General features: G+C 40.3%; 1 protein-coding gene across 1 annotated transcript; it reads left to right on the top strand.

Moving 5' to 3' along the window:
• Nucleotides 1-8,934: 8,934 nt before the first annotated feature.
• On the top strand, nucleotides 8,935-23,954 carry KRR1 (KRR1 small subunit processome component). The gene is made up of 10 exons (XM_075856983.1): nucleotides 8,935-9,034; nucleotides 9,984-10,162; nucleotides 10,667-10,801; nucleotides 13,549-13,674; nucleotides 13,753-13,836; nucleotides 14,036-14,092; nucleotides 16,716-16,886; nucleotides 19,761-19,838; nucleotides 19,924-20,017; nucleotides 20,959-23,954. Exons 1-10 carry the CDS (start codon nucleotides 8,968-8,970, stop codon nucleotides 21,096-21,098), a joined length of 1,131 nt encoding a protein of 376 aa, XP_075713098.1. The 5' UTR covers nucleotides 8,935-8,967; the 3' UTR covers nucleotides 21,099-23,954.
• Nucleotides 23,955-25,898: the final 1,944 nt, after the last annotated feature.

Here is a 25,898-nt window from a genome sequence, read left to right as displayed (position 1 = left end):
AGCAATTACATGAAGAATATTGCCTAATTGGACATGTTCTTCATTCCAATTCAGTGTCATGTTCATAATACCAAGTAATGGTTAATGGTGTTGTAATTTATTCCATTGATGAGTATAAAAGACAGCTTTGTTAACTCAGATGTGAATGTTTGTTTTCAAAAACTGGTCCTTTCAAGAAAGATTTGCATGTTATATGGGTAAATTTGGATCTTAAAAAAGGATAAACGTGACTTTCTAAACACAGTTAGGGTATGTTCACACGGCCTATTTTCGAAAATCGGAAAGCAGAACACCTCAAAACATCTGCCCATTGATTGCAATGGGAAAAACGTCATTCTATTCCGATGGGCCGTTTTTTCTATGTGGCCGTTTTTCAAAACGGCAGCGTAAAAAACGGTAGCTAAAAAGAAGTGCAGGTCACTTCTTGGGACGTTTTTGGAGCCCTTTTTTCATTGACCCGATAGAAAACAGCTCCAAAAACGGCTGTAAAAAACGCAGCGAAAATCGCGAGTGGCTTAAAAAACTTCTGAAAATCAGGAGCTGTTTTCCCTTGAAAACAGCTCCGTATTTTCAGACGTTTTTGGTTAAGCGTGTGAACATAGCCTTAGGGTACATCCGGACATGTTGTGGACTTTCAGTGCAAATTCCACAACGAAAATCTGCAACAAGTTCCAATATAATAATAATAATAATCTTTATTTATATAGCGCCAACATATTACGCAGCACTTTACAATTTAGAGGGGACATGAAACAATATAATTAATGATAAACGTGAACAGGGTTTTATTTTACTTCTACATCTCTGTTGTCTGGCTTCAGTGCCAGTAAATAGTTGTTCTATCCTGGTTCCTGTGTGATATTATATGGTGAATTTTACGCTGTGATCCCAGCTTGTTTATTGGATTCTCCTGCTGTTTTGTTGCTATTGGTTAGAGACTGTCTGACTATTCTCCTGTTCTCCGTTTTTGTACTTGTTCTACTACTGGTATTTGATCGATGGCCCTTCCCTGACCCTGCCTCATCCTCTGGTTTTCTCGCCTCTTAAACTCATACCCGATAAAGACTACTCTTTGGCTCACATTTAGGCCGTTGCTAATCCTGCACTCTAACTGACAGTCAGCGACTACTCTGGGAACTGTGATCTGTGGATTTCCTGCGACCAAGTCCACATCTCCGTATGGAGGTTTAAGGGTGAAAACCAGGGATCCCTCAGACTCCGCACCGCGGTGTAGCCAGCGTCAAGCTGACCTCGGATTTAGACTTAAAGAGGCTCTGTCACCAGTTTATAAGTGCTATCCCCTACATAATCTGATCGGCGCTGTAATGTAGATAACAACAATGGTTTTTATTTTGAAAAACGATAATTTTTTAGCAAGTTATGAGCAATTTTAGATTTATGCTAATTATTTTCTTAATAGTCAACTGGGCGTTTTTTTATTTTTTTTATCAAGTGGGCGTTGTAAGCAGAAGTGTATGACTCTGACCGATCAGTCATGCCCAGCTTGTTTCACTGCACAGCGTGATCTCGCGAGATCATGCTGTGATGGGACTTCCTCCCACAGGTCCTTCACCGGAGCAATGGAAGAATCAACAGACATCATCTCCAGCCGTGCCAGGACATTTATCCGAATCTGCAGAGGCTGGAGGCGATGTCTGTTCAGTCTTCCATGGCTCCAATGAAGAACCTGTGGGAGGAAGTCCCATCACAGCGTGATCTCGCGTGCAGTGCAGTGAAACAAGCTGGGCATGAATGAAGAGAAGTGTATGACGCTGATTGGTCACTAATTGGTCAGCGTCATACACTTCTCTTAACAACGCCCACTTGGTAAAAAGTTAAAAAAACGCCCAGTTGGTCATTAACCCCTTCAGGACTGAGCCTGTTTTGGCCTTCAGGACGAAGCCGATTTTTCAAATCTGACATGTGTCACTTTATGTGGTAATAACTCCGGAACACTTTTACCTATCCAAGCGATTCTGAGATTGTTTTCTCGTGACATATTGTACTTTATGTTAGCGAAAAAATTTGGTTGATAAATTTAATATTTATTTGTAAAAAACACCAAGATTTGGAGAAAATTTTAAAACATTTGCATTTTTCTAAATTTAAATGTATCTGCTTGTAAAACAGATAGTAATACCACACAAAATAGTTACTAGTTAACATTTAGTTAACATTTAGTTCGGCATCGTTGTTTGAATGTTCTTTTATTATTCTAGGACGTTACAAGGCTTAGAACTTTAGCAGCGATTTCTCATATTTTCAAGAAAATTTCAAAAGGCTATTTTTACAAGGACCAGTTCAGTTCTGAAGTGGCTTTGAGGGCCTTATATATTAGAAAGTCCCCATAAATCACCCCAGTTTGAAAACTACACCCCTAAAAGTATTCAAAACAGCATTCAGAAAGTGTTTTAACCCTTTAGGCGTTTCACAGGAATTAAAGCAAAGTAGACGTGAAAGTTACAAATTTCATTTTTTTTTTACAAAATTCATTTGTAATACATTTTTTTCTATACCACAGAAGGTTTTACCCGAGAAATGTAACTTATTATTTATTGCCCAGATTCTGCAGTTTTTAGAAATATTCCACATGTGGCCATATTGTGCTAATTTACTGAAATACAGGCCTCAGAAGCAAAGGAGCACCTAGTGGATTTTGGGGCCTCCTTTTTTTTTAGCATATATTTTAGGTACCATGTCAGGTTTGAAGAGGTCTTGTGGGGCCAAAACAATAAAGACCCCCAAAAGTGACCTCATTTTGGAAACTACACCCCTCATGGAATTTATCTAGGGGTATAGTTAGCATTTTGAACCCACAGTTTTTTTGCTAAATTTATTTGAATTAGTATGTGAAGATGAAAATCTACTTTTTTTCTGAAAAAAACGTAGAAATTTTTGATTTTTTCAAGGAATAAAAGAGAAAAAACACCCCAACATATGTAAAGCAATTTCTCCCGATTATAGCAATACCCCATATGTGATAATAAACTGCTGTTTGGACCCACAGCAGGACTCAGAAGGGAAGGAGCACCATTTAGATTTTAAAATTCTGATTTTGCTGGAATAGTTTTCAGTGCCGTGTCGCGTTTTAAATGCACTGAAGGGAACAAAATAGTTGAAACCCCCGGAAAGTGACCCCATTTTGGAAACTACACTCATCAAGGAATTTTTCTAGGGGTAAAGTTAGCATTTTTACCCCACAGTTGTTTTGCTGAATTCATTGGAATTATTCTGTAAAGGTAAAAATCTACTTTTTTTCTGAAAAAAGGTAGCCATTTTTTATTTTTACACAGAATAAAGGAGAAAAAGCACCCCAACATTTGTAAAACAATTTCTCCCGATTACGGAAATATGCCATATGTGGTAATAAACTGCTGTTTGGACCCACAGCAAGGCTTAGAAGGGAAGGAGCGCTATTTGGCTTTTGGAGCTCAAATTTAGCTGAAATGGTTTTTGGATGCCATGTCGCATTTGCAAAGCCCCTGAGGCGCCAAAACAGGGGAAACCCCCCAAAAGTGGAAATTACACCACTTAAAGAATCTATCTAGGGATATAGTGGGCATTTAGACCCCACAAGTCTTTTGCAGGATTTATTAGAATTAGGCCGTGAAAATGAATATCAACATTTCTTCCACTAAATGTTGCATTTTTTCAATTTCACAAAGGATAAAGGGTGTAAAAGCTGCCCAACATTTGTAAAGCAATTTCTCCCGAGTACAGCAATATCCCACATGTGGTCATAAATGGTTTTTCATTAGAAAGTAATTAACCCTTTCTGGACTGATCCATTTTTTCTTTCCCTTTTTAGTTTTTTCCTCCCCACGTTCCAAGAGCCACAACTTTTTTTCTTTTTCAGTCCATAGAGTGGTATGAGGGCTTATTTATTGAGGGACGAGCGGTCGTTTTTATTGGTACCATTTTTTGGTACATTCAACTTTTTGAGCACTTTTTATTACATTTTTAGGTAGAGCCAAGGTAACCAAAAAAACAGCGATTTTGCCGTTTTAAATTCTTTATTTTTCACGTGAGACGCTCCATACATCACCCCCCACACTAAGACATGCTATGTCGTGGTGCGCGAAGGGGTTAATGTGCAGCGGATGGTGCAGAGTGAAAATTTAAATTTTCCACTCATATGCCATCTTAGTGCACTACATGTTATGCCCAGTTTGTGCCACTGAAGACAAATACCTCATAAAATATTAACCGGGTTCTCCCCGGTATGGCGATGCCATATCTGTGGACGTAAACAGGTGGTTAGGCACGCTGCAGGGCTCAGAAGGGAGGGAGCGCCATTTGGCTTTTGGGGCGCAGTTGTAGCTTGGTAGTTGTTCTGTTTGGGGTTTTACTGGTGTTTCAGTTTATAATGTGGGGGCATATGTTATCTGTGCGGAGTACATCAGGGTACATGTTATCTGTGCGGGGTACAGCAGGGTATAATAAGAGGGTATAATAATGCAGTAAATAAATAATAATCCGCAGATGTGTGGCCGGTGTCGCACTGATAAATGGCACCTGATCTTATCTGCTTTTGGAAAACTCTGCACATTTTGAATCGCCATATTCTGAGAGCCAGAACTTTTTTATTTTTTCTCCACCGGAGCCGTGTGAGGGTTTATTCGTTGCGGGACAATCTGTAGTTTTCATTGGTACCATTTTGTTGTACCAGAATTTTTTTTGATCACGTTTTATTCCATTTTTTGTCAAGTAAGGTGACCAAAAACCATCAATTCTGACAATGTTTTTTATTCTTTTTTTTTATGGCCTACACCCTGGGCTATAAATGACCATTTTACTTTATTCTGCGGGTCAATACAATTACGGCGATACCATATGTATATAGGTTTTTTATGTTTTGCAGCGTTTGTGCAGGGCTTGTTTTTTGCGGGACGGGTTGTAGTTTGTATTGGTACCATTTTGGCGTACATGCGACTTTTTGATCACTTTTTATTGTATATTTTGGGAGGGTTGGTAACCAAAAAATTGTGATTCGGGCATTGTTTTTCATTTATTTTTTTCGTGGTGTTCACCGTGCGGGAAAAATAATATTACAGTTTTATAGTTGGGGTCGTTACGAACGCGGTGATACCAAATATGTGTACTTTTTTTAACGTGTTAATTTTTTTCCCTATAATAAAAGACTTATTATAGGAAAAAAAGCATTCTTTGTTTATGTCACTTCTAACTTTTATTTTTACACTTTTTAAAAACATTTTTATTATCTTTTTTTAACTTTTTTTACTTGTCCCACTAGGGGACACTTAGACTGGCAGCTCTGATCGCTGCTAGAACACATTACACTACACACGTAGTGTAATGTGTTCTAACTGCCATTGTGACGTAACTGTCACACTGACAGGACGCATCGGAGGACCGGCCGGAGGCTTCCGTACATGGCAACACGGAGGTCATTGTCTGGCCTCTGGTTGCCGTGATAAGGATCGCCAGCCCCGGCAAATGCATGTGGGGGGCTGCCGATCCGCTGTAAACCTCTTCGATGTGGTGATCGCAATCGACCACCACATCGAAGGGGTTAATTGCCGATTTCATCGGCGACGGGCCGCTGATCGGCAACGGGGAATGCAGGGCAGACGCCCTGCACAGTTAACCGCCGCTGCGGTGTAGCGCCGCGCGGCGGTTAACTGTTAAAGCGCGGACGTAACTGCATGCCCAGGTGCGTGAAGTTACTGCTCACCTGGACGTGCATTTACACCAAGGTGCGGGAAGGGGTTAAGAACTAATTAGCATCAATCTAAAAGTGTTCAGAACTTGCTCAAAAATGATCGTTTTTCAAAATAAAAACCACTGCTGTTATCTAAATTACAGCGCTAATCTCCTTATGTAGGAGATAGGGCACTTATAATCTGGTGACAGAGCCTCTTTAATTCCCTTTCTTGTCATATCAGACGCTCATGCTGCTGCTCTGTCCCTCTCCTATACTTTTCACTGCAGCTATTTGCTCAGATTGGCTGCTATGTGTAAGGGTCCTCTTAAACGGCCGTGTAAATGAGCGTCGATTAATGAGACAGCTCATTGATGGACGCTCGTTTTCTCCTTTTACAAGGAGCAATGAATGGGGACGAGTGCGCATTACTCCGATCGTTCATCCCCATACATTTCCAACATGTCGGCAGCACATCTCAGGGAGGTGTGCTGTCGACAACGATAATATTTATTGCTGTATGAACTAGCAGATCAGCCGATGAACGAGCATTTGCCCGATTATTGGCCCGTGTAAAAGGGTCTTAAGTACAGCCAATCACAACTCACTAGGAATATAATAAGAGAAAAGCAGTAAAACCACTTAATCCCAATCATTAGAAGAAAAAAAAAAGAGAATCAATAGGTGCTCTATATTAAATGAGGTCCATGTTCCAGGACTTCCATGTAATCCCCACAGAGAGAAACTGCAGCACTCTGTTATAGAAGAAAAATGTGATATTTATTGACCAAACAACCACAATGTTTCAGCCCACAAGGCCTTTCTCAAGCTTGAGCGTTTGGCCGACATCTATTGCATGTGTATGTTTAACAGCATTTAGGTTTATCTGTAAGGCCGGGCTCCCACACAGTGTAAACTATACGGAATTTTCGCAGCAGAATTCTGTGCAGAAATTCCGTAGCATTTACAGTAGCAGCAAAGTGGATGAGACTTTGAAAATCCCATGTCCATACTGCGGAAAAAATACTGCAGCGAAAACATTCATAAATTGACCTGCGGTGCGGAATTGAAATCCACAGCATGTCAATTTATGCTGCGTTTTCTTTTGCTTTCCTGTTGCGGGTTTTCCCCATTGAATTCAGTGGGGATGCAAAACCCGCAAAACAAAGCCAAGTGTTGTGACTTTTGTGGCGGAATCGCAGCCCCAAAAATCGCAATTTAGAAAAAAATGGAATACTTACCCAGAACTCCTGGGATGAAGTTTTATCCCATGTGACCAGTGGCGTAACTACCGCTGTAGCAGCCATAGCGGCTTAAAAAAGGAAAAAAAAGGAAAAAAATGTAAACATTTTTTAGCTTTGACATAAATGGTAATCGTGGTGTTAGCCCAAATTAACTTTTGCACCAAGGCCAATACGATTTTAGCTGTGCACACGGCTCCATCTAGTGGCAAATATAGTGAATTAAAGTTGTTTCAAATGAAAGTATATATTTGCCAATTTCATACGGGGATCCTTTAATATCTTTTAGAGCAATCATAAAAATAGATTTAAAATGCTTCAATGAAATAAAATGGGTCCCCCACAGTTACACTTGTATTAAATAAATAGGCTACGTTTTAGGGTATGTGCACACGCTTAACCAAAAACGTCTGAAAATACGGAGCTGTTTTCAAGGGAAAACAGCTCCTGATTTTCAGCTGTTTTTTAATCATACTCGCGTTTTTCACACGAAAAATGGTGCCAAAAACGTCCCAAGAAGTGACATGCACTTCTTTTACGTGGGCATCTTTTTAGGTGCCGTTTTTGGAAAACGAGGTGTAAAAAAACGCCTGTATTGAAATCATTGGGCAGATGTTTGGAGGCGTTCTGCTTCCGATTTTTCAGCCGTTTTTCGGGACGTTTACGGCCCGAAAAACGGCTGAAAACACGTGTGCACATACCCTTATAGATAATAGTGTGCAAACATGGCACCTGGTCATTTCACAAGATCTCAGGGTGCCCTGACCGTGTATGGGGCCCAGATATCTAAAATGGCGGCCCTTGGTACTGTCTGTGTAGTAAACTATATCATCTGTACACCCCTGAGTCCCAGATAGTAAAATATTTAAAGGGATATTCCCAATTTAGACATTTATGGCATATCCACAGGACAGTGTCATGCTCTGCCCCTGAATGTACTAGACATACCACAGTGTATCAGTTTTCCCTGGAGTGATCCTTTAACCCCTTAAAGAGAACCTTTCACCTGCCCATATATGTGCAGCATGTAATGGGCAGGGCTTCACAAACACGGTCTCACTTTACATTTTTTTCCTATTTTCCTCCGTTATTTACATATCGGTGCCGTTATATTTGGCGCCCGATATGTAAATAAGCCCCTGAACTGTCAATGGGGCGTTTCTATCCCACTAAATGGCAAGGGGGCGTGATCTCTTCGCTGTGACACTGTCCAATCACCTGCGGACTGTGTCAGGGCGGCTAGCGCTGTGTTCCCTCAGTCTGCGTGTGTTCTCGCGAATTGGAAAGTTATGGCTTTCAGAATGTGAAAAAAAAACTTTTTTTTTCCTAACAAAAGTAATTTTCTTTGTAGGAGTAAAATATAAAAAATCCTATATAAATCTAGTATCGCCGTAATCGTATTGACCAGAAAAATAAAGTAAATTTGACGTTTTTTACCGCACGGTGGAAGACGTAAAAACGAAACCCAAAAAAAAAATAGAGGAATCACAGTTTTTCCCCAATTCCACCCCACTTAGAATTGTTTTCAGTTTCCCAGTACATTATATGGTGCCAATAGAAACTACCACTCCTCCCGGAAAAAAAACAAGCCTTCACACCACTCCATTGATGGAAAAATAAAAGTTATGGCTCATAGAAGGTATGGAGTATAGAATGAAAATGGGGGAAGAAAAAAAAAATAATGGCTTGGACACTAAGGGGTTAAACTTTACCAGCCCAAAAACAGAAAATTCAGCATAGTCCAAAAAATCCCGAAAAAGTGACATCCCCTAAAACAATGCAGTTCTACATAGTGGTGTACATAGTGGTGTAGTATGTACGAGATTTAGTGAGAGACCATCTGATTTCTACAGCACTGAAAAAACGTGGCCAGACTGCAATATGTGAATACGATTATAAAACTGAATTTCATTATAGTAGTAGCAGAATGGTGAAACCTTCGAGTCGCACTTTGTGCACATACGGAACCCGGAACCTATTCTTCGTTCCATTCTGTTTCCTGGCGGGCAGATTTACACGTTGCACACGTGCGCTGTTTAGGTCATATGTTGTAGGCAGCGCAACATGGCGGAGGACTCTGCGAACCCGCGGCCAGGTAGTGGCAAGAAACGTCCACGGGAAACCCAGCCCGGTAAGTCCACCGCCGAGTGACTGTTGTCGCGACATCGCAGGAGAAAACATAGCGTTTGTTTGCGGCCATAGTGGAGTCACGTGTCTGGCCAGTCCAGTGTTCCCTCATAACGTGCTGCCGTCCCATCCTGTTGTTGCTGCTCCTCATCTCTAGTGAGGAGCCTTGTTTTACGGCCTTTATTTTGCCGTTGTTCCCAGCAACCTACACCTACCTGAAAAATGTCATGCATGTGTTGTAATACAGTCACGTTATGTGCTTTGTCTAACCTCGTGTTGCGTGTTTGGTGATTCCTCTTGGACAGCCATCAGTGACTGGGATTTCTAGACCAGGGTTTGTGGGATAAGCGACATTTTTAGACCCCAATAATAGTGAGCTGCAGTTTAGGATCCTCCATAATAGAATTTTTTTTAATCTTTTTCAGATGTAAGCTACTCCTTCAATACCAGCAATGATTGCCATCTGTGTCCCCTAAATGCCCAGACCACGTAATGCCCCTGAAGTGCTCCAGATAACCGTGCTTACAGGGAATTCAATACTGAGGGCACATAATACTTACACGTTGGTGTTCAGCACTGCAGTGTCCAAATAACAGTGGCAGCGCGATAACCACACAGAAGTGTCTGTACCTCTGTGCCCACCACACAATTGCCCATAAAATTGTGCCAGCTGTATAGCATTAACCATCTAATTACTAGGCAGTAGCTACTCCATGTCTCACTGATGTACAGCATGGCATTCTGGGAGGGTCTCTGCCTGTAATCCATGGCCGTCACTGCCGGTAAACTTCAGACTGCTGTCGAACTTGCCTTATTCTGATGGATTCCCAGGGTCACTAGTGGCTGCGGCCTTGCCTGTTCTAGACTCCTGTGTCTTTAGTGACTGTCTTTTGCTGAACATTATTGGAAGTACCTTGTATGAGGCAATAAACAATATTATCTTTTCCATGCAGCTGTGGCTGAATCTGAACTACTTACAGTTCCTGATGGCTGGAAAGAAGAGCCTTTCACTAAAGCAGATAATCCAAAGGGGCTGTTGGAGGAGAGCAGCTTTGCCACTTTGTTCCCCAAATATAGAGAAGCTTACATCAAAGAGTGTTGGCCCCTAGTCCAGAAAGCACTAAACGAGTATGTAAGTATCGGCTGTATGATGTTTCAGAAGTACAAGACATGATAATAGTTAATTGGTTGGCACAAAAGTTGTGCCAGTCCCTTTTATGCATGCTGGTGCCCTCTCAAGATCTAAGAGATGTCATTTTGCCAACCACTGAGTAAAGCTGGCCATAAACATTAAATGTCTGTACCGTCCCGCCAAAGTTGCAATCCACTTCATTCTTCCAATCACAAAGTTGTAAAAATGTTGTGACCATTCTTTTCTATGGAAGTGACATCTGTGCAACTATACTGATGTGTGGCCAAAGTTTCCATGTAGTCCTTGCCTTACAGTCCCTTACCTTTATGAGCTTGTGACATTTTATTATTTGCATATATTGTGCATCAAAATATCCATCCACACTAAAAAGCTAAGCGATAGAATTGGGATCAGTTGACTGACTGGCACCTGCCATGTCTGCTGTTGGGTTCATTGTAAAATTTGTATATTTAAAAAAAACTTTTTTTTTTTTTTTTTTTTCAGTCTGTGAAAGCAGAATTAGATTTAATTGAAGGCAGCATGACGGTTACCACCACTAAAAAGACATACGATCCTTACGTTATTGTACGAGCAAGAGACTTGATAAAATTACTAGCCAGAAGTGTGCCCTTTGAACAGGTGAGTAATTTCTTTAAAGGATGGGTGTCGCAAATTTTTTTTTTTTTTATATATCAATTTGCTTTTAGTGTTTTAATAAAATAAATTTTATTTATTTGTCTGTTTTGTGTTTTTACTTTTTTTTTTTTTTTTTTATCTTTCTAACTTTTACTTCACTATGGGGGCTGCCGTTTTTTTTTTTCATCTCTGTATGTGTCGATTAACGTACATCATCCCCATAGAGAATACGAACGGGAGCCGTTCCATTCACTATGGTGTACCCCGTCTGTGTGGGAACGGCGCATGCGCCGCTCCCACACAGTCCAAATGGAAGGTCTTCGGCCGAGCGACATCCGGCGCCATTTTCTTGACCGAAAGCTGCGGCCGGACAGTAAGATGACTACTTCCGGTCGCGGCTTCCGAACATGTGATTAGAAGCAAGCACTAGGAGCAGGCGGAGCGAAGGCGGCGGCAGGAGCAGGTAAGTTATGTCTGTGTATGTTCGTGCTTTAGTGTGTGATTACCACTGTATCTAATCCTCCTACACTGTGTATTCGCTCAAAAAATGGCGGCACACAGTGTAGGAGGTTTGAACATTCAATCCCCTCCTTTCTCCTGGCACTAGCCAGGATAAAGGAGGGGGGATTGTTTGAGGACACTAGAGCGAGTGTGTCTTCTCCAATTTTGCAGCATAAAGCAATGTGGTTGCTTTACCACATGCCAATGCTGCAATTTTGGGAATTGCTCCCTCTAGTGACCAGCACTGGAAAATGTTATAAATTAGAATCTAATTTATAATATTTCATGACCTGTTGAAAAAAAATTAGAACAATGTCTAATCATGTATATAATAACTGTTTAAAAAAAAAATTTCTAGCGACACATTCCCTTTCAGTATACCTGTTCTATTCATTCAGATGCAAAGGCTGCATCTACGGTGCCTCATAAATAATTCAGGATAGTCCCTTCTTAATAGGAACGTTAAAGGTGTTATTGTGGGCCACGAGCCTGTTTTTTCTAACAGGAGACTAGTGTCTGCATTCAGGAAAGTTGCATGTGGCCATTCACTGAAAATGAATGAGACCATGTAATACGTTGCCTACTGTGTTCTTCTGGGTGGGAATCACTCTTTCTGGCCGCTTTCATCTGTAGTTCCTAAGGAGGGGTCCTAAAGGGGTGCCCCTTATAGAGAACTTATCACAATACAGTATACTAGGGCTGGGCGATTTTGACAAAAAAATAAAATAGATTTTTTTTTTTCTTTTAAACCTTATGGGTGATTTTTAATTTGAATCTCTATTTTCTTATTACTGTTAAATAAACGGATAAATTGCGGTCGCATAAACACATGCATGAGGCCTTACATTACTCCCCCCTCCCCCCCCCTTCTGTGTCTTCAATGTGTACTGAAGTTGTGGTTCTTATTGACTATGGTTTATGAACATTAAGATTATGTTCACACAGGTCACACTTGCAACTAAAATCTTGCTGTGAAAATCTGTACCATGTCTCTTGGCTTGTGCAATAAAACATACTGTGTGTGTATATATATATATATTTATATATTATTTTTATCCTATTGTAGGTATGCACGCGACTTTTATAGTGTCTTTCCTTCTTTGTTTGGTGGTTCTGTTAGACACGTGTAGCACCCCAGTCCCTACTCGCTATGACCGCCATTTCTCTCTCTTAATTCTATGTGTGAAAATGGTTTTGAAAGTCCTATTCATTAGCATTGTACTGTAATTTGCTGAGGAATGCGGCTTCCCCATAAAGCGATAGATTAGAAAGTTTTATGTAGTCACATGAACATCTGATTAATGCAAGAAAACTTGTAAGGTAAACCTTGAAGAACCAGGCATGACTGGAATTCATTTTTCCTGCAGGATGGGGTGCTGTCACAACAGAGCTCCTGTTTTGTGGGCCTGATAGCGTGATGGGGCTCCATCAGTGCTTTCTATGGGATACTGAGAAGCACCTTATGCAGAATAACTGTTCTAAAAATCATCTGTGTTTCTCACAGTAACCAGTCAGATCACTTTAAGTTCTCAATCCCGCTCTGGAATAATAAAAGGTGAAATGTTATTTATTTAGAATTTCTGTATTGGCCAACACTCACACTTTTGGTTAAAATATTTATATGTAGTGTAGTCATTGCTTCCACTTGTAAAGATTTACTATAATATTATAGTAGGCAATTATTATTTATGTAGTCCCCCCTAATATCAATTTTTTGTTTTTAGGTGGCATCGAACGGGAGATCACATTAATTGCTTGTGACAAGCAATATATATGCAATACTTACATTGTAATTGTTTGTATTTTGTCACTAGTAATACGTGTTACATCAAAGAAGCTGGTACTTGGCCCATTATTGCTGGCCGTGTGCTAAAACATAAAATGCTCACTTCTTTTGAAATTGACAGGATTGCTATCACCAAGAATTTGACAACCCACAACCTTTTATTAAGCTGCTAAAGTGGAGCCAGAAATAGCAGTGTGTGGCTAAATCTTGCGTGGTTTTGTGCATATGTGATAGCATCTAAGGGATTTTAATCTGACTGATGGGAAGCTTGTATTTGACTCCAGGAAGGCTCAGGTCGAGAGTTGTCTTTCAATCACTTTCTTCTAGCTATTAGTGCAGTTTTTTTTCTACAGACGCACAGGATTGATCACGTCTTCCATGAAATAGATGAATATCTGTTGTCGTTTTTCGGCTGTTACAAGAATGGTAATAAGATGTAACATTACTCATTACCTTTCCTTAGGCTGTGAGAATCCTCCAGGATGACACGGCCTGTGACATAATAAAAATTGGAACCTTGGTACAAAACCGGGAGAGGTTTATTAAGAGGAGACAGCGACTTCTGGGACCTAAGGGATCAACTCTAAAGGTATTTTCAAATTGTACACGTAGAAAAAAATATCTGCGTTGTGAGACGGCTTATTTACTCTGCGTTGTTATCCCTCAGGCTCTGGAGCTTCTGACAAACTGTTACATAATGATCCAAGGGAATACTGTATCAGCCCTGGGTCCCTTCGGTGGCCTTAAAGAGGTAAACAGAATAAAATCTGTATTTTCACAAATGTATTTTTCTGCTTGACATTCAAATAAACAGTTTTTTATTTTAATCGTAAGTACATAAGTCACAGGTGTGTTTTGGTATGCATTCAGTTGTGTTCTACACATTAAAATTGAAATCTACTTCTGCTGCCTCATTTTACTCTTATTAATGCATTTAATTATTATTGCAGGTTAGGAAAGTAGTTCTGGACACATTGAAGAACATTCACCCCATTTACAACATAAAGGTAAATCTCCTGTTTACTGAAAGCAACCAGGATGAATAAAAATGGCTACTAATGTCAGTATGGAAAGTTCTTCAAACAAGCGACATGTGCGATAGTGATCATAGGGTAGGCATTGTCCAGTCATCCCTTTGAAGAATAATACACTGCATCACAAATGGAGACAAGATGGTCTTATCCGCACGACGACGCAACTGTACGTTCTCGCGGGAAGTTTTTTCCCGCACCAGGACATAGTTACTGTCCCCTACAGCTGACACTCCACTGTTGCCGGCCAGCGGTCCATCGCCAATGATTTTGTCAATTAACCCCTTAAATATAGCGATCGCATCGTGGGAGGTGCCGATCTGCTACAAACCCCTTAGAAACCAACTCGTCCCGCAAAAAAAACATCCCTCACACCACTCTATTGACAGAAAAATAAAAACATTACGTCTCTTGGAAGGTGGGGAGTGAAAAACTAAAATGAAAAAGCAAAAAATTGATCAGTCCTGAAAGGGTTAATTCATTTCGAATGAAAAAACATTTATAACCACATCTGGGTTATTGCCGTACTCTAGAGCAATTGCTTTACAAATGTTGGGGTTCTTTTTTTCCTTTTATCCCTTGTGAAAATGAAAAAAAAAATGCAACATTTTAGTGGACAAAATGTTGATATTCCTTTTCACGGCCTAATTCTAATAAATTCTGCAAAAGAGGGGCCAAAATGCTCAATATACCCCTAGATGGATTTTCTTAAGTGGTGTAGTTTCCTGTTTTTTAGGGGTTTCCACTGGTTTGTCCCCTCAGGGGCTTTGCAACATGACACCTGAAAACCATTCCAGCTTTATTTAAGCTCAAAGTCTAAAGGCGCTCCTTCCCTTCTGAGCCCTGCCATGGGTCCAAACAGCAGTTTATTACCACATATGGGGTGTTGCCATAATCAGGAGAAATTGCTTCACAAATGTTGGGGTTCTTTTTCTCCTTTATTCCTTGTAAAAAATGTCTACGTTTTTGCAGAATCTGGGCAATAAATATTGAGCTGTGTTTCTCCGGTAAAATCTTCTGTGATAAAAAATTTTTTAATTTGAAATGAATTTCGGCAAAAACAAATAATGTGTAAACTTCACCTCTACGTTGCTTTAATTCCTGTAAAGCGTTAAGAAACTTTCTAAATGCGGTTTTGAATACTTTGAGGGGTGCAGTTTTCAAATGGGGAGATTTATGGGGACTTTCTAATATATAGGGCCCCCAAAGCCACATCTGAACTGGTCCATAAAAAAAATAGAAATTGAGAAATTGCTGCTAAAGCTCTAAGCCTTGCTTGTAACGTCCTAGAAAAATAAAAGGATGTTCAAAAAACGATGCAAACAAAGTAGACATGAGAAATGTTAACTAGTAACTATTTTTTTTGTGTGGTATTAATATCTGTTTTACAAGCATACATTTTAAACTTAGAAAAACGCTAATTTCTGAGAATTTTCTCTAAGGTTTGGTGTTTTTCACAAATACTTACTGAATTTATTGACAAATTTTCCACTATCCTAATGCACAATGTGTCACGAGAAAACTATTTCAGAATCGCTTGGATAAGTAAAAGAATTCCAAAGTTATTACCACATAAAGTGACAGCCAATTTTTTCAAATCTGACGTGTGTCCACAAAGCCAAAACAGACTGTGTCCTGAAGGGGTTAATGGATTAGCTGGTTGTGAGATTTTTAAAAAGAACCATAGAAAAAGCTTTTACATTCTAAGAAAGTGCAACATTGGTTTGAAGTAAATTGCAATTATATCTAATTATGATTGGTGGTATCTATTGAACTTGTGTGCTGTATGCCTTATGCTGCACTATGTCTTATCCCACACAGACAACCCCTGTCCATATGTGCTATTAGGGCATATGGACGTCATAATAGCGGGGATCCCCCTCTGGTTCAAGTCAGAGAGCTGCTCCGGAAGGCCCTGTTCAAACAGTTTTGTTTTTCCCGAGAAAGCCGTGGCAAAAAACAGCCAAAATTGCCTCCTATTGATTCCAATGGGAGGTGGAGGCGTTTATTTTCCGTGAGCAAAAAAAAAAAAAAAACGCTCGTTGGAAAAATAAGCGACATGCCCTATCTTGAGGCGTTTTCCGCCTCAAAAACCCCATTTAAATCAATGGGCGACAGAAACAAACGTGTTTTTTGACGCAATTTTTTTGGCAAAACGCTTGCGGTTATTCCATCCTCCTGTTGAAGAAATAGCTATAAAAAAAAAAAAGCCGCAAAAAACGCGTATGGTGCAAAACCACTTTCAAAAAAACAGCTGATTTTTCCAGGCAGAATTTTCTGCCTGCAAAAAACTGTGTGAACAGGGCCTAAGAGTGGTTTTCATTCTGGTGGACTCGTATTGTCCATGTATTATATAGTTGGCCATTTTTTTTTTAATTTTTTTTAGAATGGCCAAAATTAAAAAATACATTTTTACGGCTGTGGCCACTGCAGGGGAAATGTCTGGCTGTCCCTTGGCAATATCTGATTCTGAAAGGGGTTGCCTCTGATGAAACGGGTCATTTAATTGTATCAATTAACATAGGGAACAATGTTTAATTGGCATATTTAAGCTGGTTTTTGTTTAGTGAAGATTCCTCGTGTTCTGTTATGTCTTTAGGCTTTAATGATCAAACGAGAGTTAGCTAAAGACCCAGAATTGAGGTCAAGAAGCTGGGACAGATTTCTACCACAGTTCAAGCACAAGAATGTGAGCAAGAGGAAAGAACCAATGAAAAAGAGGATAAAGAGAGAATATACACCGTTCCCACCACCACAGCCCGATAGCCAGGTATACAACTCTGAACCTTGTGTGTTCCCATGAACAGCTGCTACACACATTTCAGTAATTAACCCCTTAAAGAGGCTCTGTCACCACATTAGAAGTGCCCTATCTCCTACATAATGTGATCGGCGCTGTAATGTAGAGAACATTGGTTTTTATTTTGAAAAACGATCATTTTTGAGCAAGTTATGAGCAATTTTAGATTTATGCTAATTCGTTTCTTAATAGACAACTGGGCGTGTTTTACTTTTTTACCAACTGGGCGTTGTACAGAGGAGTGTATGACGCTGACCAATCAGTGACCAATCAGCGTCATACACTTCTCATTGTTCCAGCCCATTGTTAGTGTGATTGTGCAGTCAAAGAAGCTGGGCTGGAACAATGGGAAGTGTAGGACGCTGATTGGTCACTGATTGGTCAGCGTCATACGCTCCTCTGTACAACGCCCAGTTGGTAAAAAGTAAAAACACGCTCAGTTGGTCATTAGGAAACTAATTAGAATAAATCTAAAATTGCTCATAACTTGCTCAAAAGGGATTGTTTTTCAAAATAAAACCACTGCTGTAATCTACATTACAGCGCCGATCACATTATGTATGAGACAGGGCACTTATAATGTGGTGACAGAGCCTCTTTGACTAGTAAACAGCCTCTTTAACCCCTTAACGCCGAAGGACGGATATATCCGTCCTCAGCAGCTGCTAGTTCGCGCAGGAGGACGGATATATCCGTCCTGTGATCGCGCGGGTACTGACAGTTTACCCACGCGATCAGCGGCAGGAGCACGGCTGTTATACACAGCCTGGCTCCTGCTGCAACTGCCGGAATCGAAGCACGCGCCGATTCCGGCAGTTTAACCCATTAAATGCCGCTGTCAACAGTGACAGCGGCATTTAATGTGTTTGACAGAGGGGGGAACTCCCTCTGTCTCCCGATCGGCGCCCCCGCAAACAAATCGCGGGTCGCCGTCGGGTTTCCATGACAGCCGGGGGTCTAACAAAGACCCCCAGGTCTGTCTTCAGCATCTGCCTGTTAGGCGATGCCAGAGGCATGACCTAACAGGTTACCTGTCAGTTTTACACTGACAGGCAATAATGCTTTGGTATACGAAGTATACCAAAGCATTATATATGCGATCGGCACATCGCATAGTGAAGTCCCCTGGTGGGACTAAAAAAAAAAAAGTAAAACCGTTAAATAAAGTTTGTGAAAAAAAAAATAAAAAAAATTACAGTCAAAGTCAAATAAAACTACTTTTTTGCCCCAAAAAGTGGTTTTATTTAATAAAACGGTCAAAACAAATCACACATACACATATATGGTATCCCCGCAATCGTAACAACTTGACCAATAAAATGAACACATTAATTAAACCGCCGGATGAACGGCGTCCAAAGAAAACGCAAAAAACAACGGCAAAATTCTCTCTTTTCTCCCATTCCCCCCATAAAAAATAAAATAAAAGTTCATCTATAAGTCCTATGTACCCCAAAATAGTACTAATGAAAACTACACATTGTCCCGCAAAAATCAATCCCACGTACGGCCACATCGACGGAAAAATAAAAAAATTACGCCTCTTGGAACGCGGCGATGCAAAAACAAGTAATTTTTTTCTAAAAGGGTTTTTATTGTGCAAACGTAGAAAAAACATATAAAACCTTTACACATTTGGTATCCCTGTAATCGTGCCGACCCATAGAATAAAGTTAACATGTTATTTACGCTGCATAGTAAACGGCGTAAATTTATAACGTGAAAATTAATGCTGGAATAGCTGCTTATTTTCAATTCTCTCCTAAAATAAAGTTAATAAAAGTTAATCAATATGTTATAAGCATCTAAAAATGGTACAATTACAAAATACAACTCGTCCCGGAAAAAACAAGCCCTTATACGGCTATGTCGACGGAATAAAAAAAGAGTTACGACTCTTGGAGTGCGACCGTGGAAAAACAAAAAATAATCCTTGGTCATTAACGTGCAAAATGGCCCGGTCATTAAGGGGTTAATGACCAGGCCTGAAAAGGCAGTCCTTTTTCAGGTTTTCATTTTTGTTTTTTTCTCCCCACCTTCCAAAAGCCATAACTTCTTTATTTTTCCGTCGATATAGTACTATGAGGGCTTGATTTTTGCGAGACGAGTTGTAGTTTTCTGTGGCACCATTTATTGTGCTATATAATGTACTAGGAAACGGGAAAAAATTATTTGTGGAGTAGAAAATGAAAAAAACAGCGATTCCTCCATTGTTTTTTTATTTTTTTTTTTTTAAATTTATTATTATTATTTTTTTTTACGGCGTTCACCGTGTGGGTTAAATAATGATATATGGTAATAGTTCAGACTTTTACGGACGCGGATACCAATTGTTTGTTTTTTTACTATACTCTAGGGGGAAAAGTTTTCACTGAGCTACACGGTCTCTAACTCACATATGTGAATGGGAGTAGTGGAAACACCGTAGCACAGTGAGCTATTCTGTTTCCATAGAGCACCTCGTCAGTCAGTGGCGCGAGAGCAACAGAAGTTGGGGGTCAGGGGGACCTGTTCTAGAGATAGGTGAGACCCGCATCTCTTGGACATTTATGGCATATCCTGTGGATATGCTATACGTGTCCAAGATGGGAAAACTCCTATAAAGGGGTTTTCTTCCTAGAGACGTTTTTCATATCCACAGAACATGGCAGACATTTGATAGTTGGAGGTCCCACCACTGGGGCTCCCAACTGTTGGGAGTACAGGGATCCTCTGTCCACCCTCCCCCCGCCACCCCCACATTTCACTTGGTGAGGCAGCAGCTGGCTGCTGCATCCGGGCAGAGAATGAATGGAGAGGTCGCTGTGCTCATTTGAAAATTATTTAATGTTAATGTGTTGACAGGTTGACAAGGAAATTGAAAGTGGTGAATACTTCTTGAAGAAAAGCCAGAAGATGAGGAAGAGACTTGAAGTTGTAAAGGTATGTATTTGTCACTGACAACTTATCATGAGGTGCCTCCAAGCCATACAGATATTTTGCTTATGCTTTTTTGGTATTTTTCCAGACTAAACAAGCTGAAGCAGTTTCAAAGAGGCAAGAGGAGAGAAACAAAGCATTTATCCCTCCTGAGGAAAAACCAGTTGAAGAGCCAAAGGAAGGTAATAGACATTGTGGTCTCTATGTATAGGATATATATATATATATATATATATATATACCTCCTTATTTTTTTTTTTTTAAAGCCTAGGTTCTCAAACCATAGTATCTAAGCGGTACTCACAATGTCCTCATCCTTTACTTTTAATGTGCAGCACATCGTATGATCATAGCATTTGGGGGTGCATTTGATGTGCTTCTTTTGAGTAGGGGATACTTGAATTAGTAACGGAGAAATACTGTTCTTAAGGTGTGTGTGTAGATTTTATTTTGACTTTGCATATATAATACAATTATTTGAATCATGTCAGTGTGATTGGTGAAACTTTATAGTTCGTTTTTATTAAATATTTTTACTTTTTTAGATACGGCTGCTCTGCATACATAGCAGCTGTATCGTTCACGAAGACCTGAATCTGTCAGTCCCACGGATCCACCTGTAATCTTTTACATTTAAATCATGAACTCAGATGTGATGGATAACATGTGGATCCTGCATGACAGACGCGCACGACCCGCTTTCACTGAACCAGTTAGTCTCGCGGACCTGACAGGAACAGGATTTAGCGAACTATATCATTTCTCTGTATACAGAATACAGAGCAGCTGTATCTCAAAGTAAAAATAATTTTTAGTAAAAACTAATTCTAGAGTTACACCAATCACACTGATGGGAATTTTTTTTTTCTTTTTAAAAGTCAAAGGTTTACATAGCCTTTAACAATATCTGTGTACATCCCTATGTAACATCTTACGTATAAAAGTTGAATCTTATAGCTAATAATAAAGGGGGAATTTCCACAACTGACACCTTTATGCCTGGAGGTTTCCATATGTTGGAGAACCCAATGTTGTGCCTGGAATGAGACTTCTGGTGATCAGTACAATTTCATGCTCTTGAATCTGAGAATACGAACACATTTAATGTATGTTATTTTTTTAGTTGCTGCTTCTACCAAGATCGATGTGAACGCCATTAAAGAAAAGGTAAAGAAAGCTAAAAGCAAGAAGCTTGGTGCCCTCCCTGAGGAAGTAAAACAGAGGCTGCTGGATTCAGACAAGAAAAAGAAGAAGAAGAAATGAAAGTATTGTCTCGGATCTTTGAACTGATATCCTGCAGTCCTTTCCTTTCTCAATGGAAGATTTTTTTTTTCTTTCCTCTAAATCAAATCGACTTCAAAGATGGAAGACTCATGGGCCTCTACATTACATTGCAGTAGTTATCTGAAATACTGTGAACTTCTCAAATAAGTCCTTGTTTTTCTTCCATTTGCATCATGTAATGTCTGCAGTGGGAAAAATATTCCAGTTGTACTATTCCCAATTTTATTTTTCCTGAGTTAGAGCCTGAATTATTGTCCAGAGCTACATTCATAATTCTGCTGATTGTTCTTGGAAATGTTAAGCTCATTGTCAGACAGATCCCTAAGGGTGCGATCACACGTAGCGTACTTGCATTGTATGTTCACAGTGTAAAATGTATACCTGTAGGAAAACAGATGGATTGCTCTAGTTCTTGCATTGGAGTATTTTTTTTTTGTTATCGCCATACATTGTAAAGGTTTCCGCAACGTAGGTTTACACTGTGGATACACAATGCTAGTACGCCATGTGTGCGTGCACCCTTACAGCTTATCGGAGCTCGTTTAATGCAATGGCATAATACTTACATTACCAGAATACAAATGACCAGAGAAAGCTGTCGACACATTCGAACAGCAAAGAATGTTGGGAGATTTCTGCTCTGAAGCCTGAAGGATTGTGAATACAGCTCTGAACTACACAAGCTATGACTAAGGATCAGCACATTGTGAATAATGCAATGTATTTACATAGCTTAATTCTATATGTAAGCTGTAAAATGGTCCATAGTCTAGAGCGCAGTCATTGGTGATTGGCGACTATTTCTGTATGCTTGCTCATGTAGTCATGGCTTTCAGTCATTGAGTCGATCTACCCTCTGGACTCAGACATTATTCAAATCAATAAAATAAGTTATTTGTAATTCTTTTCCCAAAAAAGTATTAATCTGCCCAGCTTCTCCAGCTCGATAAAATGCTGCCTGCAGATATGGCAATGTGACAGCTTCCCTTTATCCCACATTCACATTGTTTATCATTTTTTTTAAAGGAGAAACTTTGTAATGCAGAACTGTTTATGCATTGTTTTTAACAATTTCCATTCCTTTAATACAAGACCATTCAGAGGTACACATTACAGATATAATATACATCTCATTTTGCAAAAAAACTTCATATGTTTTTTTTTAATTTAAAATAGTCATCCAATATTTTGATATTTTTGCAGTTTCACTAAAATAACTTTGGAGGGTGATACACATTTACCCTTGTAATCAAATAGCAAAGGTTTGTTTCAGGCTCAGTTAGGGTGTGTTCATATCCGCGTCGGGGTTCTGTTCGACCTTTCCGTCGGAACCGATGAACGGAAGCCAGCGTAGTCTACTATATGCTATTGTTTCCGTGAAAAAGATGGAAACTTTACGGAAAGGAAACCAATTGCAACAGAAGCATTACCACTGAAATGAATGGTAATACAAACGGAAGCGATGGTTTCCGTTAGACTTCCGTTCATGGGTTCCGTCAGAGGAACCGATGAATAGAAAGCCAGACGCTGATGTGAACTCAGCCTTAAACTGGAAAAGAATTCTTGGTCATTCCACTCAGTTTTTTGGCACAGATTTTGACGTGGAAGCCGCGTCTGAATTGGTGCCAAAAAACGGCCCAAATCTCTCCCCATTGTTTAATAGGTGTTTTTTTTTTTCTCATTTGGCCACTCACGGGAAGAAAAAAAAAGTGACATTCTTTTTCTTTGAGCGGTTTCTGTGTATGGCCGCCTGTTGAAAACCATGGGAGGCAGGGAAAAACTGCGGCGCTCGTTTTGAGCATTTAAAAAAAAAAATAAGCGACAACAAACGCTGGCCGAACGTAAATGCTGTGTGAACTCCTCCTTAGGCTGCATTTACACGAGCGTGTGTTTTGTGCGCGCAAAAGGCACTTGACCGCTCCGTGTGTCAGCCCCGTATGATGCGCAGCTGTGGGCTTTTCACGTTTGGATGTTTGTAAACAAAAGCATGTGCTTTTCCGTTTTCATTGATCTTTTTCACAGCAGTTGCGCGAATCACGCTCGTCCCACGGAAGTGCTTGCGTGCGGTGCACGTGATTTTCACGCACCCATTGACTTCAATGGCTGCGTGATGCGCCCAAAGAACAGAGATGTCGTGACTTTGTCGAGTGGACTCACGCTGTGTAAAAATCACGCACATGTCTGCACTGCCTCATAGACTAATATAGGTCCGTGCGATATGTGTGAAAATCACGCGTGTTGCACGGATGTAGATCCCGTTCGTCTGAATAAGCCCTTGGGCGGTGTTCACAGCATTTTAAGGTGATGTTTAAACATACCAGAACCTGTTCTAAGTTAATGGGGTCTATCAGGATTCCTCCAGAGCCTTTTGGAAATGGATAAAAAAAAAAAAATAGCTGTGGGGGTTCTGCTATGAATTCAAGCCATTATGTTCATGTAAACCGCTAATAGATATGTCCTAAATGTCATTGCCTGTGAATTTAGGTTTGTTACTTTCTGGCGGAAAGTCAAGTATCTCTGCAGCCATACATTTGTGTGCTTTTTTTTTTTTTTTTTATATATATCTTTATTTTGCTGTTAATGAAACATTGGTGTAAAGTAGACCTTCACTGTTTTCAAAGGATGAAAGCAAATGTACAGTTTCTAATATAAATAAATATGTATATTGAATATGAGGACTGTCCTCTAAGCCGAGAAATCTTATAACATCTCTCCATAACTTTTTTTTTTTTTTCCCTGTCGCTTTAGCTTGAGAAAGACCTTCACACACAATTTTTCTGGCAATTTAAACAGCATCTAAAAACACCAGTGAGATTAAAATGTAATATGCATTTATATGGCTTTTTTTTTGATTTGGTGTCATTATGTGCATGCTTTTTTTTTTTCTTCTTTCTGGCCATACCAACAGCACCCTGCATTTGGGAAAAATACTCCACTGACCAAAAACCAAATCGCAGTTGTGTGTAGTGCATTTAAAATTTCACTAAACTTTTAACCCCTTCTCGACATCTGCCGTGTATATATAAGGCGCACGTCTGGTGGGGGAGTATAGAGCAGGCTGAGCCCGCTTTATAGAACAAGTGCGTCGGCTGTATCTTCAGTGTAACTAAGGGTATGTGCACACACACTAATTACGTCCGTAATTGACGGACGTATTTCGGCCGCAAGTACCGGACCGAACACAGTGCAGGGAGCCGGGCTCCTAGCATCATACTTATGTACGATGCTAGGAGTCCCTGCCTCTCCGTGGAACTACTGTCCCGTACTGAAAACATGATTACAGTACGGGACAGTTGTCCTGCAGAGAGGCAGGGACTCCTAGCGTCGTACATAACTATGATGCTAGGAGCCCGGCTCCCTGCACTGAGTTCGGTCCGGGACTTGCGGCCGAATTACGTCCGTAAATTACGGACGTAATTAGTGTGTGTGCACATACCCTAACAGGCTCCTGCTTGAGCGCAATCCCTCGTTTAACCCATTAGAGCCCGTGGCCAATAGCGACCGCAGCATTTAAATAGCTAGAAACAGGGGTGGCAACAGGTAATGTTGCATTGGCCACCTTGACGCGATCGTAGGCTGGGGGCCTGATATCTGTGAAAATCTACAACTTGTCCCGCAAAAACAAGCCCTCAAACGGCAATATTGATGGAAAAATAAAGTTATGGCTTTTGGAAGGTGGGGAGGAAAAATTGAAAGTGAAAATCCAAAACATGGCTGCAGCAGGAAAGGGTTAATGTAACATCAAGCTGTATTAAAAAAAAAAAAATCATCAAAAAGCAGTGTTTGAAATAGCTGGAAACAGTCTCGTTTTGCCCTACAAGCCTGAAGCCATGACATGATATGGCTACCTTATTTGTACAACTGCTCATCTTCTCCCCCCTGGAACCCTGACCGAGGCCAAAAGGACACTTTTCAGCATAATGGGAGCCTATGGGTACTTTGACATATGCGCTGGGAGGTGTCTCTCGAACGCCCCATGATCACGAACGGGCTTTTGCGGCCGCAATTCCCCCGAAAATCCATGGGAGAATTGCAGCCCCATTCATTCCTATGGGGCCATGCACACGACTGTGGTTTCCAGGTCCACACTCATAGCAAATAATGGTTGCGGCCAGGTGCACGGCCTCGCGGTTGTCTCTCTGCTGCCGACCCGAAAATCATGGCCGTGCACATGGCTATGGTCGTGTGCATGAGGCCTAACAAATTATTATTAATCTATCTATTCTCCTATGAAATACACTAATCCACTATCTCTCACTCAGTCATATGGGTCCAACCAGGAAATGCTGCTGCTTGAAGGGCTCACACAGCCTATTTTCAGATATTTTTCAGGCTGTAAACTCGGAAGCAGAACGCCTCCAAACATCTGCCCATTGATTTCAATGGGAAAAACTGTTCTGTTCCGACAGGCCGTTTTGTTTTTTTACACGGCCGTTAAAAAAAAATAAAAATAAAAAAATCTGCCACGAAAAAGTGTAGGTCACTTCTTGGGACTTTTTTCTAAGCCACTCGATTTTTGTGTCCACCCCAAATTTGCAACATACATCAATGAGGTTGCTTTACCATAGTGACCATGCTGCAATTTTGGGAACTGCTCCCTCTAGTGGCCAGCACATGGAAATGTTATAAAATTAGAATCTAATTTATAATATTTCCTGACTTGTGAAAAAAAATTGTTTAACTGAAAAAAGGAATAATAATTTCTAGCAACACATTCCCTTTAAAACAGAGTGGAGCAGACTAGCTAAGAGGCCAGACCCAGGGGTGCAATTCAGAGGT

The sequence above is a fragment of the Rhinoderma darwinii genome, chromosome 3, assembly GCF_050947455.1.
Source record: "Rhinoderma darwinii isolate aRhiDar2 chromosome 3, aRhiDar2.hap1, whole genome shotgun sequence".
NCBI lineage: Eukaryota > Metazoa > Chordata > Amphibia > Anura > Rhinodermatidae > Rhinoderma > Rhinoderma darwinii.
The sequence above is the reverse complement of the archived record's forward strand: the minus strand, read 5'-3'. Positions and strand labels throughout refer to the sequence as shown.

Coding starts and splice junctions, on each gene's coding strand:
- KRR1 (XM_075856983.1), top strand. CDS start 8,968: ATGGCGGAGGACTCTGCGAACCCGCGGCCAGGTAGTGGCAAGAAACGT. Junction 10,802..13,548: donor GAAGTGTGCCCTTTGAACAG/GTGAGTAATTTC, acceptor ACCTTTCCTTAG/GCTGTGAGAATCCTCCAGGA. Junction 13,675..13,752: donor CTAAGGGATCAACTCTAAAG/GTATTTTCAAAT, acceptor GTTATCCCTCAG/GCTCTGGAGCTTCTGACAAA.